Below are 24,019 nucleotides of genomic sequence, written 5' to 3'. Positions count from 1 at the left end.
GTGTCCCCCTACTATTTTGAGTAGGGGGGACACGTCCCCCCTGTCCCCCCTGGGATTTCCGCCCATGCCAAACAATAATTGATGCGAGCGCGAAGCACGAGCCAAAATTTTTTGATATTCCAACCTGAAAACTGGACATTGTAAGCATTTTTGTAACCATGAACATGATGAGTACCTTACTAAACAGTGTTGATGCGAGCGCGAAGCGCGGGCCAAAATTGTGTGATTTTCTAGCCGAAAATATTTTTTATATAGAAAAGGGTATTTCATTTTGAAAAAAGGGCCAATTTCATATTTTTTAAAGGAAATACTTTCCTGCAGGGATTTTTTTTTTTGGGGGGGGGGGGCAAGTGCCCCCTGCCCCGCCCCTGTCTTACATTATAAGAAAATTTCATTCCGTTCCAGCATATCATTGGTGCATGGTTTAGCAAATGAATATTTGATTTGTAAATTCAAATTCAAATTCAATTCGGTTTTGGGTTTTATTCAACAACTCATCCAAAAGTCCGAAGACTAACAATTCAATGTGAGTTACGTCTTGATGTATGCATGATAATTTAAGAGTTGCTATTGAATTGATATCTAAATTCCCTATGGACATCTTATTCACCTATTAGGATATTTGATTTGCAAGATGGACATTTTAATTAACCTATTGAAAATAAATTCTTTTGTGCGGACATTTGACTTCTCTAGGGACTTGCTATTTATGTATTGGGATATAAGTCTGGCTAAAGGGACATTTGAATTACCTAATCGGACACTTGCTCTGACACGGCGGAAATTTGACCTGGAAAACACCACACACACACACACACATATATATATATATATATATAAAAGAATACCTTATTATACCCCAAGAAAAGGAGGAAACAAAAGGAGAGAATAGCGAAAAATTTCTAATTGCACAAGGGGCGGGGGCTGCATGGGGGCGAGCTGTTTATGTCTTATATTTTGCATTTCCTGAGCAAGACAAATATATGATGGTACCAGTGTGTTAAAGCAAAACCTTCGAAAATAGTTCATGGAATTGGAATCAAATGAAAAAAAAAGAACAATTAATTAGTGAAATACATGATACAGAAGCAGAAGATGCGGTTGTCCGTGAAAATACGCAGAGGGCGGCAAATAAATTGCCATCTAAAGTTTGTTAACCTCAAAACATGGATGCTATCTGAGTCGCCGTCCAAGATCCAATCAACAACAGATCGATCAACATTACACCATTAAATAGCTCATAAGAGGTGAGATAACAGTTGTTATTAATTTGATATCATATTTGCTATAGATTACTATTTATGATACGGAACGTTAGATCCTTTAAAGTAATGCAGTTTTGATCTAAACGTTTCTGATTGTTCGTGTTTTTGGCACAGCTGACTGCACTGCTTTTTAGCCCACTGCACTGGCACTGCTGTGTGATTGTGAGGATTTGTTATGTGTGTTGAATGATAATTGTGCCTTGCTGTGTGTTGTCTGAGCTGTGCTGCTGAGTGCTGGTGTCTCAAAATCAATTGATGGACAAGACGACGCTACTGCACTAACTTCCAGGGGGTACCGAGGACACTATCAATCATGATTCCGGACGCGCATATATTATACCCAGTTGTTGTGTGTCCGGACAGGTTGTGTGTCCGGACGATCAATATTAGAAAGTCATTTGGAAAAAATTACAAGCAAAGTTTCATCAATTCTTAGTAGGCCTACAAAATGTTAGGAAATATTATAAAGAACAAAATAGAAGAGGATTACAAGTATTGAATTCATATTTTTAGTGTAATCCAAAGACAAAAAAGAAGGCTTCAAAAAGATAAACTATCCGGACACCCGATCCCCCATCCTACTGCGTACAAAAACAATTTCATACCGTAAGACTTCCGCAAGTCACAGAGCAATACCAGTGATTACCAGGTCATAGAACAAGATTGCTAAAACAAGGCGAAAAAATCCAACTTTTACCTTATTTATCTCTAAAATGACAGAAAATGATTAAAATATCATATAACATAGTTTTGCATTAACAATTGATATATTTTCTGATGGAAAAATGGGCCTGATTTTACCGAATTTCAGTCTCGTCCGCTCCTTCGATCGAATGATGAGGTGTGGTGTATTGTGTTGTGGTTAATTGTCGACGGCTAGACTTGAGGTATACCGTGCGTGAGGTTTACCATGACTAGAGCCGTCGACTGTCGATCGACAGCGCATCAAACCTGATGATGAGCGTTACGATACGAACGAGCATAGTATTGGAAAGTGCCATGGAACATGCAGCTAAGAAGTAAAAATAAAATTTATCAAACACAAATTTATTACCAACATCTGCTCAGATTTGATGTGGAAAAAAAAAAACATAAGCTTAGAATTTATGCATGATATGATATATGAAGAAAAAATCACACAAATTCTTTCTTCCATCATTATAATGAAGAATATCTTTACCCGTCCGGCGCGCGTCCGGTATCATGATGTAATTTGTCACGCGCGAAAATAACAGTTTTTCGTGGAGGGGTATGCGACAAGTGCAATGCAAAGAAAACGGTTGGTAAATATAAAATTATTTTATCATATTCATAATTTTCAGAATATTTGGAATATCAAGTGCAAATATTTCTTGATTGTATTCCTCTAGTTGTCATTTTTAAAGTACTGAAATAAAGGTGTCCTGTAATAGGATACACTGCCATACTTAGTATTCAGTCATTTCCACACAGGTCCGAGGCTTGAACCAAAATGTCACACTCGCGCTCGCCATTTCACAGCTTAAACATTATTTATTTCAGGGTCTAACGTGTAAAAAAGTAGATTTTTCATTTATTGTTTGCTAGGCACATGTTCATGGATTTTGGATGCTGGCTGTGAATTTTTTAAGTAGACGGTGAAAGTGGTATTTTTTCATGAGGAATCTGCTTATCACATTTTTATTTGCCGCCAAGGTAACCCTTTTGCAGCAAATGCAAACAAAGGAAATTGGTCTCCCAAACTGGAGACTGTCTCTGAAATTGGATACCAAAATTCTTTACAAAAGTCTCTGATATTGGTAAGCCTGAGTCGAATTTTAAATCGGTGTTCGATTGATGTCATTGAGCGCCGTGCAGAATTTGCAAAATCGGTGCATCGAAAAAAAAAAAAAAATGGTCGGCCGGCCGATTCGTTTGGTTCACACAATCATCAAAATAAAAGGTAATGTCCAACTTGACTACTACTTGATTTATATTCCCCCAAAAATGAAACCGATTGTGCAATTATGATGCCTATTCACCATTAATTTGAAGTTTATTTCGATGATTTCGATCATAGTTCAAGTCTTACTCGTCTGCTCGTGCCGAGATAATTTATGCACGATGAATTCATGAATGGAAGTCATCGCCATCGATCATGCATGCGCAGTACTGTGCTTTAATCAAACCAGAAAATTGACGCGATCAACACAAAATATACCTTGCATTCATGAACAATATTAATATCATGACCATAAAATATTATTTAATCGTAATATTTAACAGTAATTTGCATATGATACCGTAAGTAACGGTCTATTAACCGCACCTTTTTCTCGGCGGGATATAAGCAAAAGTCGGGGGTGCGGTTTATCCACGGTGACGGGTCTGAGCCAGCCCGTCGTAACCCTTCCCGAACATGTAAGAGGTCTGCCAGTTCACAACACATCGAGTGGCCGGGCGTAGCCGCCCAGGGCAATGTCGTTTAGAGGGGTATGAGCCGCAGGTAATGAGAAGCGATTATTACGATTTTATCAAATATTGTCCATAACAAACGCATCCACCTTCATGACACTAATTTCGACTTTTATTCTCCGTTCAAAGCAGCGAAGTTCCCTGGCTAAGTTCAAAGAGAAGCCAAGCATACTCGGTAATATTTTGTCACAGCTGAGCGAGCGCGAGAGATGAGTTAGCTGAGCTAGCTTGCGTTGTATTGTGGTTATAGTGCGACTTAAGCTGGCGCTATTCATTTTAACCCTCGATCCCCTCCAAAGTCCCGTTTCGCGCCAGCTTCCCGTTTGCTTTTCATAAGATACCATGTACACCACGCAACGAGAGAGACGGCACGAAGCCGTCAAAACAACTGTAAAAAATGCCAATTTCTTTGTTTCTTGAACCTTCCTGTAATCCCGTATCCAAAATTCATGCTAAGACATCGAAAGCTAGACAAATTCTGAAAGTGATTGTGAGTTTGTGATGCAAGAAATGTGAATGTTTCTTCCTCCTACGGCGGGAAAGACACAGATCATTATTTGATAAGATGTACTGGTACTGTATCGTAGTTTGCAATGTACAAGAACGGCAGTGCTGTGTGTGTGTACACTGTGACTGTGAGGTGAGCGAGTGTGTAAGTGGCCAATATTGTCGGGACCTTTCTTTCTTGCAAACATTTGTAGATGAATTGATCAAGAACAGCAGATCTTCTGCATACCGGTAATCTCTTTGGATACTTTGAAATCTTTAACTAAGTTTTTGTTTCTTCGTACCTCAAATATAATGTGAAGATTTTTTTTTTTTTTTTTTTTTTTTTTAGTACAAAGTTGGGGGTGCGGTTAATCCACGGGTGCGGTTTATAGTCTGTTACTTACGGTAATCGTTAATATGCATTTAGAGCTTGATGTGAAACGTTTGTATTTCGTTTTAATTTTCGATGATGGACATCACATGACGATCGACTTGAGTGAGTGCACTTGTCTAAAAAAAAATTTATCACGTCAGGATTGATTCTCGAACTTTGTCAACATGCAGAAACTCTTTTCAAGATCGTAACATCACCATTTAATGACATTTTACATGACAAAACAGAGAAAATTGCGTTTGATATTTTTTTCCATCAATTTGAAGCTAGTTTGTGCCCAACTTTGGGCTCTGATTTCATGAATGGAAAATATGTCATACGTCATCGAACGCGCATGCGCATTGTGCTTCTTTTCTCTGAGACGTCTTGATGGAATAAAAATAAAAATAATGACAGTTTTAATACTTCCATATGAACATAACATACTTTGCTGACATCATCAATATTTTTATTATGGCCATAAAATCTTATTAAATCAAATTATTTAACATCCAATAATAATTTATATGAATTCAGAGCTCGATCCGAGACATTCGTATTTATTTCGATCGCATGCTCTTGTGTCTAAAAAAAAATGTATTAACATATCACTATCAGGATTAATTCTCAAACATCGTCATGACTCATATTCCACAATCTCCTCACAATTGTTATATCAGCATTGAATACCAATTCAAATGACTATCCAGAGAAAATTACGTATTACATTTATTCCCATCAATTTGGAGCTCATTTTGGATCCAACTACACTATCTCAGGCAAGTTACAGTGCTCTCCGATGGTTGCACTTGTTTGCTGGCTGGCAAGCACACCTGTCGTTTCGGGAGTGTACGGTACGGGGCGGCGCGCGGCTAGGTGTGTGCGAGTCTGGACTGCGAATGCTAGTTGATCGAAAATCATTCGGATCAACTCTGCGTGATGCATGTTTTTAATATTGTTTCATTTTAAACTAAATATTTTGGGAAGAATTCTGCTTTGTTCCCCGGCCTTTTTTGTGTTTTGTGATCATGGAAAATACAAACGAACTTTGCTCCGTCATCTGCTTGTGCAACGCTCACCCAGCCAGCGCATACCGTCAGTGCTAGTGCAGTGCAGTGTGTGCATAGCGCATCAACGCGACGGCCGGAGCAAAATAAAATTGACTCGATTTTCCCCGCCTTCAAAATCCGATGCATCAATGTTCGATCGAATTAAAGCTGTCGAACACCGGTTTTCAAAGTAATCGATATGACTCAGGCTTAGATATTGGAGATAATCTCTCTCATGGGAGACAGTCTCCCATATTGGCCATGCGCCTCTACTGATATGTGTATGGCAAGTTCCCCAAAGTCTGCGCATACGCGTATCTATGTGATTCTAGTAAAAGAAGATATGCAACAAACACAAACTTTACACATGCAATACATAGACAGATATTCATTAAAAAATCTGACTTAAAATGGTGGAAAAGTAATGAATTTTGGGCATTTCATGTGATGGCCTCAAAATGTAGCCTTTCTCATCAAAATCACTGAATCGCGTGCAAAATGAATGGATGCACAGACATGGCGCACCATTTTGAAACAACTAGCAGCTGCCTTGCGTAGCTTGCATGACCGCATAGCCATAGGAATGGTACATCAGGCCGTACACCAATGCAAGGCTGCTGCAGACTGGGGAATGCTAGCCCGGTCTGCAGCCATTGTCATTGTTCAAATTTTCTTGATAGCAAAGGAAATTTGCATCAGTCCTTTCTAGACTATATTTTATGTTTGGATTGAAATAGTTCATGCAATTTAGTTACAGGATGGAAAACCCTTTAATGGCCACATACCATACTTGCCAACCATCCCGATTTTGGCGGAATCATCCCAATTTTTTATTGCCAATTCCGCATTACGAATATCAACCCCATAATTCTGATTTTTATTAATTTTTACATTGATAATATTGAAAAAACGGCTGGAGCAAAGGTTAGACAAAACTGAAGCTTGCGGGCACCTGGATATCGCGATATCCCAAATAGCATTATTTTTCCACCAACTGAACACACTCTTGTACGTAGTTTTTCACTTTGCCTATCTCACATGGCGCGCACATTGCAGAAGTGCGTGCAAACACAGCTAGAGGGCGATACTGCGCTACATGCATTAAACAAGTGCATAATACGTGTGCAAACGTAAGATCCAGCTCAACGATCGTCGGTCTAATGCTAATGGCCAAAGGATATAGTTTTTCCGTGGAATTTTAAAGTAAAAAATTACAAATTTAGTATGTGGAAAGTGGATAACATCGCCAATGCATCGTTTGGATTGTGAATGTGACTGTGATTCCGATTGTTATACAGACAGTGCAGTGGGCAGTACAACACAGTGACAGTGTAAACCCTGGGAGCTCCAGCACGCTTCGCGGTCGCGGCCCGCAAAGGGGCCGGAGCTCCCTGGATTATGACAGTGAGTGAGTACTGTACCGATGCATTTGCAACAACCAAAAAATTACACGGGGGCGGCGGGCGAATTCGCCCCGGAAAGTCCAAAAAGAGCCCCGGAAAAGGGCTAAAAACATTCACACGAGGGCGACTGCAAAACTCATAATCGCCCCCGTCAACACTGTATATTTCACAGTGGCAAATTGTCCATAGACTGTACATCGAATAGACCATCTCGGCTCAGCGAATCGGAGACCGCTGATTGGCCAATCGCGCAGATCACGTCATGACTACGTGGTCGCCAAAATAATTCCTTCGGACTGCGTGCGAAAGTATCGATAGCGATAACAATATCCGGTCACATTGTCAACGCGGGAAATGGTCTTGGTTCGTGATCGGATCGCTTCAGTATCGATCGAAAATTATCGAGACTCGGCAATTTCATGCATATTCACGCGACGCTCCGAAACCCGGAAATCAATTGACTTTGTACACGTTGCGATAGACTCTACAAACTCCAACGAACACGATGCTATATCAACGCTAGTTCGTAAGATTTTGACCGAAAATCAAGAAGTAATCGAAATTCGCTTACCTGTTCGGTATCGGTGAGAAAATAGATCCTCCGAGAATACCTTTCATAATTCATATAAATTATAGGAAAGTGAAATTCTAGGTCGATTTTGGTACGAGGTGATAGAGTATTGCACACTTGTTTTGGTGGAATACTGTGTGGGGCTATGGAAGGCTTGCACTGCGCATGCTTACTATATTTTCATTCATAAATTGGCTCTCGGCAGTGGCTGGATGACGTCATGTAATAAGCAAAATATACACGCCCGCTAGCGTTGAACGCACCGCATGTACAGTACATCTTGTTAAAGCAGAGCCTGCCCTGCACTGCTGACCAGCATCCCTTCAATGTGGCACACACACACACACCCTCACACACACACACACACACGCAAAAAAGCCGCGAAATAGCTCCAGAAATTGTAGCCCTGGAAAGTGGAAAAAGAGCCCTGGAAAATGAAAAAGTAGCCCTGGAAAATTTTTAAGTTTCTCCAAAAAGAGCCCTGGAAAGAAAAAAAGTAATTTTTTGGTTGATTTGCAATTGCATAGATTCTAAGTTCATGTGTAAGTTACATGTGCATTTAGACCGTTACTAGTAGTCTGTTTTCGTGAAATAAAGTAAAAAATGAGCAAACCCAAAATTAATCAGAAATACAACTACAAGAAGGAGTATTCTGAGAAATATCCAGTTATTTCAATTCTATCAATCTCATCCAAATTTTCATTCAGGATATATCCAGTTAGTACAATATTGTAATGAAAATAGATCTACATGTTTTATAAGTCTAAAAATTTGGTACAATTTCATGAAAGGAATCCTGTTGATTTTCCTGTTTCATGCTTCAGTACACTGGGACAAAATTAAGATTTTTTTCTTTGTGGACAGGTAAAAGGCACTTCAAAAGTGAAGGAAAACCCCCATTTCACGTTCTAAAATTCCAAAAATTTCTAACCGTGGGCTTGGCAGGGGGGTACCCCCACACCCTTCCCCCTCAAAATGTCACACGCTCGTTACTCTGAAAATGGATTCCTCTTTTTTTTTTTCTAAAGTTGGCAAGTATGACATACTATCGCAGTTACTCTAGATGAGGAAGAAGAGGAGTAATTTTCCATGAGGAATTTGCTTATCACATTTTTGTTTGCCACCAATTCCACGCAATGGTAATGCCTCTCTGGACACCGCAAAAGTCTCCCAATGGCCAAGCCAAGCTGGACACTGCACTGTCTCTGAAATTGGTGTCAAATTCTGGAAACAATCTCCTTAATGGGAGAAAGTCTCCAATATTGGCAGTGTGCCTCTACTACTGCCATTTCAAAAACATTAATCAGGCTTAAATTTGTTCACAAAATATTCACACTTTATACAAAACCAATGCAAGTAATAGCTACCAAATTGACAGCAAGATCATACATGTAAACTATAAAATTATTTGCGAGAGTGATCACGAATTTCCTTGTTGACCATAGTAGATTGCGAGACAAATGAATACCCTCTAGCGATTATTTCATTCCGCAATAATGAACCTACATGTATTTAGTATTATAAAATTATTGACGAAAATGTGAAGTAGGTCAAGGGGTTACGCTGGTATCGTGATCTCAAAATTCTATTAAGATCGCCGAAAGCGTGCTGCGCTGGAAATCTGTTCTGAAAAAGTGTGATCTAACTTCGCGGACGAATGTTTTGTGGAGATTTAAACAAAAACCACAAGCTCAAAAGGTGAGATATTTATATCAGATGGATGGAAAAATGCTATAGAATTGGACAGTACCATGTTTTACTCACATTTATGATGATATCTGCTTGCAAAAAGATGATATCGTGATGTTTGTTGAGAAATTCAGATTTTTTCGGAACGGGCGCTAACGGTGAAAAATTTGCAGATCTTTTGTCAATATTTTGATGAATACTGAACTCATTCTAAATAAAATTACGCTCGAGGGTAATTTTAGGTCGCTTTTTATGTTGGTGATGGCAGATTTTCAAGATATTGAATAGTTGTTTTAGATAATGACTGTCTGCGAAGTTTGGACTTAATGTGTTTTAAAAATTAATTGCACGTTGTAAACAATAATTGCATTTTAACAAGGTTTTATAACGCCAGAGATACTGTAGCTATCAGCTGACAATCCAGGCGTGGATCCAGGGGGGTAAAGGAAGGTGTAGATGCACCCTGTGCAATGAGCGATGGCCTTTTTTTCCTGGCAAATTGTCACCCGGTAAAAATCTGAATCAGTATCCACGTCTGCAATATCCAATAAAACATTTTGCATATTTCATGCAACATTCGGTTTGGTGGAAGCATGCAATATTTTTTTTAATGTATTTAAGGTGTGTAATTATATGCCTGATCTGGCAATGGTTTAGGCATAAATTTTGAATACACAGTCGATATTCCATCTCATCTTATTGTGAAATGGCTTCTCTTATATATATATAAAACATTGTTTTTCATCAAGGTGGTGGTGTGAAGGGCTCTGTGCTGGTTGGGCCCATCAAATGTCAAACCTCTAGAACTAGAATATTGCTGCTGCTAATCTCCTCTGCATTTTTTATATACTTATGTATGCTTCAAGCCTTTTTTTGGGGGGGGGGCAGGGCCGGGGCATTGCCATTTTTCTATAGCTGCCTGAGGGCACCGTACATTTAAATATTACAGGACATATGGGGAAAAATCTTCTGAAAAATATCCAAGCCAATGAGAGGGACATTGAGGCCAAGTGATGAAGTAGCCAAAGCATTGCCCCTCCATGGCTCTTGATTAATTAATTAATTGATAGATTTAAATTGTGATGTTTTTATTTTCTCCTATTTTGTAATTCTCTTTTTTTTTCAGGACCTGATGAATCCTGCATATCAAGTCAACTTGCCGCCAGGGTACCCTCCAAATGGTAGGTATTAAATCACAAATTTTAACTCGTTGCATACTGGAACAGTGGTCCTTTGTACAAAGCCTACAGTGTATCTGAATCACAGTAGTCAGTGATTTTAAGAGATGTTTATAAGCACCGGTAGCTATCATTCCAAAGGGAAATTTCAGTAATCTTTCAAATGACATGAAAACATCTTGAGAGATGTAAGAAATTATCGGCTAAACTCCAAATCCTAAATTATTTTTGAGTAGTCAAGATTTACGTTCATAACCAGTGGAAGCATTAAGCGATGGCTAAGGGCGATTACATGAAGCCCCAAAACTCCTTAAATGGCCACAGTCAGTAATAGTCAATTAATGGGTGACCACAGAGCAATCAAGTCTTTGAATACAATAGATGGACTTCTAAAACCAATAAAATAAATTTCCATTTTTGCACTGTTCAAAATTGCCAATGTCAAATTTTGGACGTTGGGAAATGGTTGTGTAATAACTCCAAATGATGATTGATGATATACTTGGTTGTTACTCTTTGAAGGATTGCCAGCCCATACAAGCAGTGTACCCCTACCGGGTGTCATGCCTCCCCTGGCTTACACCCATGGACTGTATTCACCCGTCAGCCCCACCCTCACTGCACCAGGCTCGCTCAGTAAGTACTCTATAATAATAATGATAATAACATCATATTTTGCACAGAGTAACCACTTCAGTTCCAAAACTCTCCCAGTGGGCCGTGCTTGATATGATAATCTCCGGCTTTGTCACGGCTACCTTGACACGGCGAGTCTATTGCTGCATTATTTCACGCAGTTCATAAAACAAAATATGGTAAATACCTAAAACACAAATTGAAACATAAGCATGGCACAACAAACCCTTTTGCTATCATTTCTACAAAGTCATCAGGGTATAAGAATACCAAAATACCAATAGATAAGTAGATGAGTAGCAGTAGTAGAAGTAGTAGTAGTAGTAAACACAAATCAAAACATAAGCACAGCACAACAAACCCCTATGCTATCATTTATACAAAGTCTTTGGGGTATAAGAATACCAAAATACCAATAGATAAGTAGATGAGTAGCAGTAGTAGAAGTAGTAGTAGTAGTAGAAGTAGTAGTAGTAGAAGTAGTAGTAGTAGTAGTAGTAGTAGTAGTAGTAGTAGTAGTAGTAGTAGTAGTAGTAGTAGTAGCGGTGGTATTAGAAGTTGTAGCAGTAGGAGTAGGAGTAGTAGTAGTAGTAGTAGTAGTAGTAGTAGTAGTAGTAGTAGTAGTAGTAGTAGTAGTAGTAGTAGTAGTAGTAGTAGTAGTAGTAGTAGTAGTAGTAGTAGTAGTAGTAGTAGTAGTAGTAGTAGTAGTAGTAGAAGTAGTCGTCGTCGTAGTGGTAGTGGTAGCGGTAGCGGTAGCGGTAGCAGTAGTAGTAGTAGTAGTAGTAGTAGTAGTAGTAGTAGTAGTAGTAGTAGTAGTCGTCGTAGTAGAAGTAGTAGTAGTAGTAGAAGTAGTAGTCGTCGTCGTAGTAGAAGTAGTAGTAGTAGCAGTAGCAGTAGCGGTAGCAGTAGCAGTAGCAGTAGTAGTAGATGATCATCATTATCATCATCATTATTATTATAATTGTTCTTATTATTACTATCATAATCATAAAAATATTATTTCTTGCAAATGATGAAATTATTCTCAGCCTTTGAATAAAGCATGGTAATATTGTCATTCATTTCCAGCAGGTGCCAATGGACCTGGAGCAGCCAGTGGCGGTCTACTCTATGAAAGCAATGCATCGCCGTTGATGCGACCATACGGAAAAGGAAGTGAGTTATCATTTCTGAATCAATTATGAATCAAAGTATCTTCTTTGCAACAATGATGATTTTACATACTGCAGTATAAGGAGCAGACCAAAAATATTATTTTTATTGTTTATTTATGTATTTCATTTTGTTTATCTATTTATTTGTTTACTTATTCATTTATATGTATTTGTTTATTTATTATTTTATTTATTTATTTATTTATTAATAATAATAATAATAATAATAATAATATTTATTATTATATTATTATTATTATTATTATTATTTATTTATTCATTTGTTTACTTATTCATTTGTTTATATTAACTTATTTATTTATTTATTCATTTTTTTTTTTTGGGGGGGGCTACTTTTCACAACCTACTACCTAAATTTGCATCACAGGACAAGCTTTAATGTGGCAGTGAAAGTGGGTTTTCTGGGGATTTTTATTCATTTTCCAGGGTTCTTTTGAGCATTTCGTGGACTAAATTGGCCCTCGCCCCAATTTGTTTATTTCCCAGATGAGGAGTTAATCCAATTCTTGTCTTGAGCTTTGAAGGTTTGCATGGTGGTAAGACTGGATGGTGAGATATGCGGTTACACCATGTAAGTTAGTCCTGAAAAGGACTGTTGGTTATCTTTCTTATCGTAGCTGTTCTCGACGTTTCAAGCAGATATGCTTTGCTCTTCTGACAAAGAGCAAAGCATATCTGCTCGAACAGTTGTTTTAAGAGCTACGATAAGAAAGATAACCAACAGTCTTTTCAGGACCAACGTACATGGTGTAACGGCAAATCTCACCATCCAATTCTTGTCTTATGCCACCAACATTTATTACCACCAACATTTATTACCATGACAGGCATACTTTTCCTTGTGAGTCAACAACTTTTTTCCTTGATACTACTTGATACACTTATTTATTTCACTGCAAAGGTTAAGAAGATTCAAATTGATTCCGTCAAATTACATTCGCTCTGCATTATAAATACATAACAGTATAAATACATCAGTAAAAAAAATTACACATAAAGAGCATAGTGAATTCATTACAACATAAACAGCTAAACAGAAACGGATAACATTCTATAGCTCGTTGAAACCAGAAAGGAACCTTAATTTAGGCCGACCCATAAAAGTGTTATGAAATATGATGATCTAAAATCGTAAATCAGAGATAACAATACATGTCATATATTCCTATTGTGTGGTTCCTCTTCTCTTTGACCTTTGAACTAATACCACATGTAATGTTTTATTTTCAGGTCCATATGTAGTGCCAGCGACCCACGCCTCCTACCCTACGGGATTGAATTCATCTCCTGCCCATACTCAGTCGGCTTATTCACATTCACTCTCACAGGTATATTTGCAACATTATATTTTTTTTTTTTCAGCTGTCTTTCAAATCAATTCAAAATGATTCATGGAAAATCCAACCCAAGTAAGAAGTTGTTTTCATTGAGAAAAGAAAATTTGTAGAAGTTTGGTAAAATTAGACAAATAATGATAGAGTAATGAATCTGTTATGAGAAGTAGTTATCACTATACCAATGGAGACTTCAAATTTGCCACAAATGTGACCTTGGTGATGAATGATAATGAAAACTCCTCCATTTGCTTCATTACACAAAATGGCTAAAATTTCAAAAAGTTATACTCAGCGTGATAAATTTCTCTCATGAGGACATGTACTGATACTCAGATTCTGAGTATCGGTATATCCCCTCGTGAAAGAAAATTATCTCTAACTCAGAATGACAATTTTTCTTCATGGGGACATGACATTAGTCAGAATGATTTTCTTTCATTAGGACATAACAATTCTCAGTTGATATTTTTTACAAGGACATATAGCAATAAACTTTGTTAAAATTGCTATGATGGCATCGAGGGTAGAGGGTCTTACTTGCAGAGAGAAACCACAAATCCGTGATTATTAAATTTTATTACAATTGGTAGTTATACTCGCCTCTTGTCATAACTCATCAAATTGCCAATTTGAAATTCAATTACTCTGTAGTGATCTCATTTATAACCCTCTTTCTTCCGTTTTTGCAGCAAACCAGCGGTGGTACGTTATATAGCGCACAGTCGGCCTATCCACCGGGTCTGATACCAGGACTAGCCCCACCTGCTAACCTACTCCAAGCTCAACAACAACACCAACAACAGAGGCAACTCTATCTACAGAGTGGCTCACAGGTAGAATTCTTACATTTCAAAATTTGAGTGTTAATAGAATACATGAACTACCAACATTAATGATTTTTAAATGGGGGGGGGGGGGGCTTAACATGCAAGAAATCAGAGTAAGATAATTGTTTTCAATTTTTTGTACATGTTAATTTGAAAGAGTGGGGGGGGGGGGAAGGCTGAAGCTCTTTCCATCCCGTAGTTGGGGGCTTACTTTTCTTTTTGGGTTGACAACTTTTTTTTCTAGAGATCCTGCGCCATGGATTGAAACTGATCAAATCCTTAGCACAGGGGAGAATAAGGTTTATTGGTAGAACCAGCAGTGAGAACCCTGAAAAAGGAGAGAAATATGGTTAATGCAGAGTGTTGATGCTGTTGGTGCTCAATCTCTAAGGATTAAGGATTTTTAAATGCGGTGAAATGTGGATAGCACCATTTTGAAAGCTTCTGTTTTTGTCTCGCCCACCAGCTATATATAGGTGGTTTGAATAAAAATGAATAAAACGGCTGTTTTCGACTGGCCATACGGCCGCCGTAGAGCAAATGTGACAGAGATATACGGGATCCAAATGTCGTCCGTCCGTCACAAACCTTATGACACATAACTCCGCAACCGTAAGTCACTTTTCAACCAAACTTGGATGGTAGATGCACTTGGGGGACCTGCATGTTATGCTGCAGTCGGAGGTCACATAATAAGGTCAAAAGTCATTTTCAGGTCAATGTTAAAGTTTACATGCAAGATTCTCATATGACACCTAACTCCGCAACCGTAAGTCACTTTTCCACCAAACTTGGATAGTAGATGCACTTGGGGGGCCTGCATGTTATGCTGCAGTCGGAGATCACAAGGAAAGGTCAAAGGTAATTTTCAGGTTAATGTTAAAGTTTACATGCCAGTCTCTCTTACGACACCTAACTCCGCAACCGTAAGTCACTTTTCAACTTAACTTGGATGGTAGATATACTTGGGGGACCTGCATGTTAGGCTGCAGTCGCAGGTCACATGGTAAGGTCAAAGGGCATTTTCAGGTCAACGTTAAAGTTTACATGTAAGACTCTCTTATGACACCTAACTCAGCAACCGTAAGTCACTTTTCAACCAAACTTGAGTGGTAGATGCACTTGGGGGACCTGCATGTTATGCTGCAGTCGCAGGTCGCACGGTAAGGTCAAAGGTCATTTTCAGGTCAACGTTACAGTTTACATGCAAGACTCTTATGACACCTAACTCCGCAACAGAAAGTCACTTTTTAACCAAACTTGCATGGTAGATGTACTTGGGGGACCTGCATGTAAGGCTGCAGTCGGAGGTCACATGGTAAGGTCATTTTCAGGTCAACGTTAAAAGTTTTTGTGCAAGAATCTCTTATGCAGAGCTGCCAAATAGTACGATTTTGTCGTATTCCGTACGATTTTTCACTTAAAATACGACACTAGGATTTTTATAGATAAAATACGATTTTTTGAAAATATAGCTATGGCAAGGCTCGACATTACAGAAATCCACCTCGGGCAATCATTATTGAAAAATGTTAAGTTTTGGTGGCCCGAATTGGGCAACCAATAATTTTCAAAGTAGCGCAATTTTTCTCCCGATTTTTCACGCATTTATCAACTTTATACAGTTCAAATTGCAACCAATTCATCATGCGCTCTTTTTGTTGATCTACACACAAATACACACACACATGACAGTACATAGGCTTACCGCTATAGCATACAGTAGCTATTATCCTGCCGGCCGGCTGGTGTGAGCTTTGCATGAAACCACAGCAGCTATACATGTAGCTATCTGTGCGCTAGCAGCCTATTCAGATTCGGGGAGCTACGTACGATACGAAATGTTGCTGCTAAGAAATCTTCCACAGAACTTTGAAAATCTATGTCAAAGTCACATTTTACACCAATGAAATGCCCTTCTACAGTCCAGATTACTCAAATCTGGTGTAAACTGATTATTTGCAAGCATTAAAAACAGGAATTATGACCTCTCTTTTGACTCAAAAAGACCGATTTCCAAAGGTATCAATACACATAAAAACACATAGGTGAGTACATCACAGTCCCACATGTGCATTTGTATGTATGTTGATACTTGGTTTCTTTTGAGGCTGTGTCTTTTCTAGCAAAAAATAAGCAGACAGTTTCTTTCTTTTTTGTTTATAAATGACTTCTTAAATCACTCTTCATAAAGAAAATACTTTGGGAAGGCATTTCATTGATATGAAATGTGAATTTTTCAAACATTTTGGCAAACAAAGTAAAGGACTTTTCTCACACCTTTTTTCCAGATATAACTTTTACCGTTTTCTTATTATTTTTTTTTTTTTGACAGTGGTTAAACCATATACCCCTTCCCATTGAATGCCGGTATGCCTGATTAAAGAATGTGTTTCTACTGAAAAAATAATAATACAAACGAAATTAAGGTTATAAAAATAGAAATATGCGCCATCCCCAAAAGGTGAGTGAAAATTATTTGCTCAATTGGCTTAAACTGTTGCTACGTACAGCTGTTAAAAAATATTTGTAATGGCTTCTCATTTTTCCCCCATCCCCATTTTTTATTAATTATTCTTTATTTTTTTTTAATTTTAATTTTTTACTTTTTTTCTGTTCTGTTTTTTGGGGGCCACCAAACTTTAATATTGGGCCACCAAAAAAAATAATTTGAAGGTTTTGGTGGCCCGAACGGGCCACCACCAAAAAAGTTAATGTGGAACCTTACCTGTCGGATGTAAAAATTACAGTGAGCACAACAAAATAATGAGATGTATAGTAGGAAAGTACACGACGGGTATGAATAGGATTTTTTGCCTAAAAATAGGATTTTTGGGGTGAAATAATAGGATTTTTGGTCAAGTGTGGTTGGCAGCTCTGCTTATGACACATAACTCCGCAACCGTAAATCACTTTTCAACCAAACTTGGATGTTAGATGTACTTAGGGGACCTGCATGTTATTGTGTTGGGAGGTCACATGGTATGGTCAAAGTTCATTTTGAGGTCAACATTAATGTTTACATGCAAGACTCTTATGACAAGTGTTATTCCATCCCATTTCACAGTTTCAATACAATTCTGTTGCGTGCCCTCGCAAATCACAATATTTCTGGTTATTTTCATAGGTGGGCGAGACACAAAATCGCTTATGCCTTGTTTCATGACAGTGAGTTTTTGAAAAAGAAATCTGGGTATACTTTTGCCAGGATCAGTGCTCATAAATTGATCTCATTTGAATGAGAAGAAAAATAGATTGTAGGTGACTTGGGGGGAGGAAAGTTCTTGAAATCAGTTATTAGTCTTAAGATTGATTGTGCCATGGTTTCGTGCAGTAGAGAATGTAAACTTATTTGCTTCTGTTAAAGTTTTTCTTTTTATATATAATTAATGTTTGTTCTGCTTCTTGCTACTAATAATAATGGTCTTTATTAGGCATCAAAACATTCTTGGCAGCCAATGGCTGAATTATAAATGTTTGTACACGGTAAAAAGATTCACATATAAATTTGACAGAACAGTATACAAAATAGAAATATGATTAATCAATATACACTAGAAAGGGCGGCCTCCATCCAACCTTGCGCAGAGATGCCAACCGTTACGGATTCGCCGTATTTGTTCCGATTTTATTCCTCCAATTACGGTGTTACGGCAACAATAAAAAGGTTACGGAAAAAACAACTACAATACATGTGTATTGTGTATTGCTTTGCTGTGCATGTGTATGTGTGCGTGTATTGTGTATTGTGCATGTATATGCGTGTATTGTGTATACATGTATCGTGCATGCAGCATGTGTGTGGCCAACGGTAAACCAACGGGAGTTTCTCTACTATAATTTATAAACGCGCGCACTGCCTACTACGTTCATTGAGTTATGCTTTTATCAAGGCTTTCTGATTAGAATTATCGATATCCTGGCCAATCAATGCGAGCGACAAGTTCCGAACGCACGCACAGAGACAAGCACAAATCAGCGGCACGAATCGCGGTATAATAGCGACTGGTAAATACGACTGTAAAGATGATGACGTCATCCAAGATGGCAACTTACGATGACCAACGAAGGAATCGAGGATGACTAAGTTTTGATCATCATTTGAAAGGAATTAGCGGTAACTGCGGTCTAAGGTACGATGTTTCTGAATTTTATATATTTTCTCGTAAGTTTGGATGTAATTATTTTTTCATAATGTGACATTTGATGTACCAAAAACGATCCGAAAATCGGGTTTCCGCCGAATGTTAGATCTAACGTTACTGCTGCATGCTGATACGAAACTCGGGGAGCTCCGGCCCGAAAAGCGGGCCGGAGCTCCTTGGGTTACGTACGTATCAGCTAGCCCAGAGCTCCCTGGGTTAGCTGATACGTTGTCTTAATGTACAGGCCAACAACTCTTCAGTCTATGTATTGGTGAGTGGAGCCAACGCGGTTCAGCTGAACAACCAAAATACAGAGACTGAAGCTTTTGGTCTAGCGTTCTATGAGAAACACACAACTAACTACCGTCAGTTTTTCAAACCTAATTGACTTCAAAGTCATCAATCACAACAAGGTAAGAAGCCACTTGGTCCTCCCCCCCCCTCCCCTAAATTTGAGGTGGGGGCAGACCCCCCCCCCCTCCTAATTTTTTTTTTTTTTTTTTTTTTTTTTTTTTTTTTGCTTGTCCAATTTTTTACCTGTGACATGTGTCCATCCCAAAATTAAAGGTGGACCCCCCTAATTTTTTTTTTCTTGGACACTGTCCCGGCCCGCGATGAGTTTCAGTATTTTTGGAGGACACCTAGTGGCATCCCTGTATAAACGATGCTACTTCGCGGGATGTTCCTGAGAAACTCCCATTTGTTCCTGACAAATATGGTAAATATTCCTGACAACCATCCCTTTAGGTTGGCATCTCTGCTTGCGAAGATAACTAGAAAAAGGGAAACATTTGATTGGTGGGGTGGTACAGTATGAGGATAATTAAGCAGTTTAAAAAACAATATTAAACTGACAGAAAAAAAGAGAGACGAAGGAGAACAAAAGCGTATCCATGGACACAATTGAGTGGGATTGTTGGTAATTGGATTAAATGGGGTAAATAAAACAGTATAAAGATACAAAAGGCGATTTGCAAAGCTGAAGGGAGCGCTGTACAATGATATAAAGTATGAGACTTGGTTCGAAACTTTAAACTCGAAACGTAATCAAAAATAGTGTTTTGTACTAAGAGTGTTTTGTATTGTTAGAATAAAAAAAATTATCAAAATGAAATGATGATTCTTGTGTTTGTCTTTTCCAGGCCGCCATGAACCCTGCACTCGGCTTGAACCCAGCAGCCTTAGGTGCTCGTCCCTCCCCCGTTCACGCCATCCCAGTCAACCCGGGCCAAAACTACCAGTACGCCATGATGGCCGCCCCGCCCGCTGGTACCATCTACCCCACCTCCCCTACTTATTACCCCTCCTACACTCCAGTCTACCAGAACAACGGGGTGATACAATAGGATCGGAAGGGCAACCAGAAGGACCAATGTGGAAGTAAGGGGCATGAGTGGAAGAGGCATTGGTACCTATGTAGAGGGTGATAGAGAATGGGAGAAAGAGAGGAAGAGAGCGTGAGAGAGAGAGAGTGAGATTATTTATAAGAGTGAATTTATTAATGTGTCGGAGAGTGAGGGACTTAGAGGAGAGAATGAGTGAGTGATTGCTAATTTTGTCTCATTCACTTTGGTTTTCAAGGCTATTTTAATACCGATGAGCATCATGAATGTCATTTGATAAACATTGTCATTGGGTGATTTCAACTAGGGTGTTAGTATCAGTTAGGTGTTGGTGTTAGTGTAAAGAGCTCAAATCAGTCTGCTAAATCTACATGTAGGTTCAATACCATAGCCATTCATGTTACTGATAAATAAACACTGTGTAATATCAGAACCAGCTCTTACCGTATTTGAAGTATGTTGTAGGTGTTAAAGTGTTTAAAGTACAGTCATATTACCTATCATGTTATGATATTGACACTATCACATCAATTTAGAAGCAGTATCATTTTAAGTAGGGTGTTGGTGTCGGTGCTTGAAGCATAGATCATTGAATCACGCTACTAAACTTAGGCTAAACACAAAACATGAGAATCAGAAATTAAAGCAATCACAATACTGACACCAACAGTGAACACCAGCCTCATTTCACATGTAGTGTTGCAGCTGGTGCTAATATTGTCCGAACACCAACACCAGCCTTTAACACCAAACCTGAAATCACCCGTGTTTCACCAAGGAAGTGCCAGATAGGTTTCTCCTCCCCCCACCCCCCCCCCCCCCCAAAAAAAAAAAGGTTAAAAAAAAGGAAAACGAAAAAAAAAATTACCTGTAAATCTGTAAATCATAGATTTGGACATACACATATGTTAATTTAATAGTTTTGAGTTATTAAAGTGATTCTCACAATAGACAATAAGTGCATGTACCATTATGAAAGCAATGGCATATATTACCCATTGCAGATTGCAGATTACCATGTGTATTATCAAGCAACGAGCAGATTACAGTACATGTGATTGCATGTATGTTTGAAGCTTTTTCATCCAAGCTAGGTTTCTCTCCAAGAGTCGCCGAAGAGCACCAAATAGTACACCAAACAGAGAGATCAGTTTGATTTTTGTATGTTCAAGACTTTGTTCATTATTATTAATGATAGATATTACTAAAGGTGATCATGAAATCAAACCATTGTCCATGATTAGCAGATGGTTGGTGTATATGGCCTTTGGTATCACTACATGATGCATGCATTTTCTTTCATACTACGAGTTATATCATACATGAACCTGTATATCTAAGTGAAGAGGTCATTGTTCGTATAATCCTACAGGAATCGGATATGGTAGTCATTGGTTTAATAAAGTGTACAGAACATGAATGGGGAGCAAGCAAGGTACTGTCCTGAATTGTGGGTGAAAAAAATTCAGGGTAAAGTCGAGCAATGATCAAAGTGTATTTCCAATGCAATAGTTTTAATGTATCATAAATGGTATTCCTATACAAGCCATACTGAAAATATGGAAATGATGAAGGCTTTTTTTTGCAGCACTGTGATTCTTTGTGCAAAAATTAAGCAATGTTAAATGTTTAGTTCACTTTGATCAAAACACAGATATCCTACATGTAGATTGAAAATGTAATACTGTGTTTATCTCAGCTAGGTGTAAAATTCACTCCCATATTTTTTTTTTACTATTGGATTGATATTAAATGTCGTATACCTACATAATCAGTATTGAATTAACTTTTTGAGCAATACTAACATCATTTTGGGGGTTAAAAATCAAAATTTGCTATAAAACTGTTTCGAACAGTTGGTGTCCCATATCAAGTTGTCCATAAAAATATACTGTTCAGCCAAGATACGGACAGCAATCATAGCTAGTACTATTCTTTGTGGTCAATCACATTTGTAGAAATATTGTTCTCTCTGAAATGGTTATAACCATTTTTGTTTGTACTTTTGTAAGAGCTTCAAGGATAAAACAAAATCATTAATTCATTTGAGATGAGAGATTTTCTTAAATTGAAACGTTCACCTTTGTACATAATCAGTAAGATGTACTCTCTTAATATCATTGAGTATTATTTCATTATGTTTTCATTATTCTTTCTCAAGAACATGTACCTACTTTTAGCTATTCAGTTATTACTGTTTTACAAACATTCTTTACTGCCCCGAGATTATTGAGGTTACCAATATTTGAACTATCCTGTGTGTTTATTGAACAACTCTTTTATTTTACTAAAGCGTAAACTAAGAGTTCCACATATTAAAACAGTTTATTAAAGAAGTAAAATGGTTTAGCCCAACTGGGTGCAGTCTCATTGGTCTAACTCTGGGGAAGCATTGCATAGGGGCTTGGGGTGAAATAGCCCCCAAAATGCCCCCAAGAGCCCTGAAAGACTAAAAAAGAATCCTTGATATTTCCTGAGGGTCTAATCTAAGCTACTATAATATAGCAAATTATGGCTTGTGAGCTAAACAGTTAGCTACAGAACAAAATTGTTAATTTTTTCAGGGTCTTTTTATCAGTAAAGGCTAATTCCATGTTGTCTAGATGTAATTTGTTGACAAATAGTTTTGTCTAAATACCATTTCATTTATATGTTTATTTGGCCTAATAACCAGTTTGTCTGACACCCAGTTCGGCTAACCCCCTCTAGTCCAAAGTACAAGTACTTGGGCTAATTTTCCCTTCAGCTATCAAAGAATCGGTAATTAGACCAAGTATTAAATAACAATAATACTTATTTCCTACTGGCATTTGACCAAGTGCCAGCTAGACAAATTAATTTTCTTTCCCAATAACAATATTTATATAAATAAAATATCTAGAATTTGTGATTTATCAATACTGTAACTTATAAAGTACATTGTAAGCTTTTTAAGGTGTTTTTGCTGCTCTTTATGGGGATGGTTGCTAGAAGTATTATTATTTTCAATGTATTTGCAGTACTGTTGAAGTATTTTTGGAAGGGGTTGAAAAACTAGTTGTTCTTCGGAGGGATGAATACGGCATTCCCTGTTTAAACGCCCTCTATCAAAATGAGAAAAACTCTATAATAATATGTTGAGATTTTATTAAGCCTTCATAGCTGATTTTGAAGGTAGCTTTAATAGTAAACTTTGATACAGTACTGCATGTATAGGTTATTGCAATAAGCAAATGTCCATCGTACAAATATACTGAGCACATGTAATTTACATAGATTTTTAACCAGTGGATTTTTACACAGGAAGCGTGGATGGATTTCCGAGACTAGATGATGATACATGTAGGTGTAACAGTGGTCATTGCAAAGAATTTATGACATACTTACAGGGGCTCACACCTGGGCCCGTAAACACGAAGGTTCACGATTAATCGCTAATGTGAAAGAACAATTCTGATTGGTTCCTAGTCAGTCTGCTGGGCAAAGTGCGCATGCAACGATCATCTTGATAGGCCATTTTATTTAGCGACTAATCGCTAGCCTTAATGTTATGCAGCCCTGGATATTTAAGCCAGTTTACACTGAGACAGGCTGTGTATGGCAAGCTATTTTAACACTAAATCTTATTTCTTGACATTAATCATTAATTCTTGATGTCGAAAATCATGTTTTTATCATGTTAATACAACCATTTAGTGTCGTAAACAAATGGCAGTTTGGGGTATCAATATTATCAAGACTTATATATTGTGGATATCAAGATATAAGATAATGTGATATAATGGCTTGCCTGACATATGTCGGTATATGCTGGCTGAAACATTGAAGTGTGGCTGCCCTTTAAACAGAGAACTACCTTTACGCCATCAGAATCTGCATGTATTTAGAATTTTTATATACGGCATAATAATGGTGTAGATACATGTATGGTTACTAGTATTATGATGTCATCAATAATTAATTTCAAAGATCAAAACAGTTTGATTAAACTCATCTGCAACAAACACGTATAATTTCTTTTTTATTCAGTGCAAATGTGATTATCATCATTTTAATGGGCATTGTAGCTTTCGTTGCTGCTGCAGTAATATAATTGCAATAACTTCTGTGTATGTAATGAATAGGAT

At 37.9% G+C, this 24,019-nt stretch overlaps 1 protein-coding gene across 2 annotated transcripts; it reads left to right on the top strand.

Annotated features, from left to right (window-relative positions):
* Nucleotides 1–1,138: 1,138 nt before the first annotated feature.
* On the top strand, nt 1,139–23,896 carry LOC129279196 (calcium-binding protein P-like). Of its 2 annotated transcripts, none has more exons than XM_054915301.2 (7): nt 1,139–1,247; nt 10,399–10,453; nt 10,973–11,086; nt 12,155–12,241; nt 13,492–13,589; nt 14,288–14,431; nt 19,713–23,896. In XM_054915301.2, the coding sequence occupies exons 2-7, from the start codon at nt 10,405–10,407 to the stop codon at nt 19,914–19,916; spliced, it is 696 nt and encodes a 231-aa protein (XP_054771276.1). In that variant the 5' UTR covers nt 1,139–1,247; nt 10,399–10,404; the 3' UTR covers nt 19,917–23,896. The 2 variants fall into 2 exon arrangements, with proteins under 2 accessions (XP_054771276.1, XP_054771277.1); XM_054915302.2 differs by having other exon boundaries at nt 1,142–1,247; nt 12,158–12,241; nt 19,713–20,732.
* The last annotated feature ends 123 nt before the right edge of the window (nt 23,897–24,019 follow it).

The sequence above is a fragment of the Lytechinus pictus genome, chromosome 16 (assembly GCF_037042905.1).
Source record: "Lytechinus pictus isolate F3 Inbred chromosome 16, Lp3.0, whole genome shotgun sequence".
NCBI lineage: Eukaryota > Metazoa > Echinodermata > Echinoidea > Temnopleuroida > Toxopneustidae > Lytechinus > Lytechinus pictus.
Note: the sequence above shows the minus strand (reverse complement) of the source record. Positions and strands in the feature narration are given on the sequence as shown.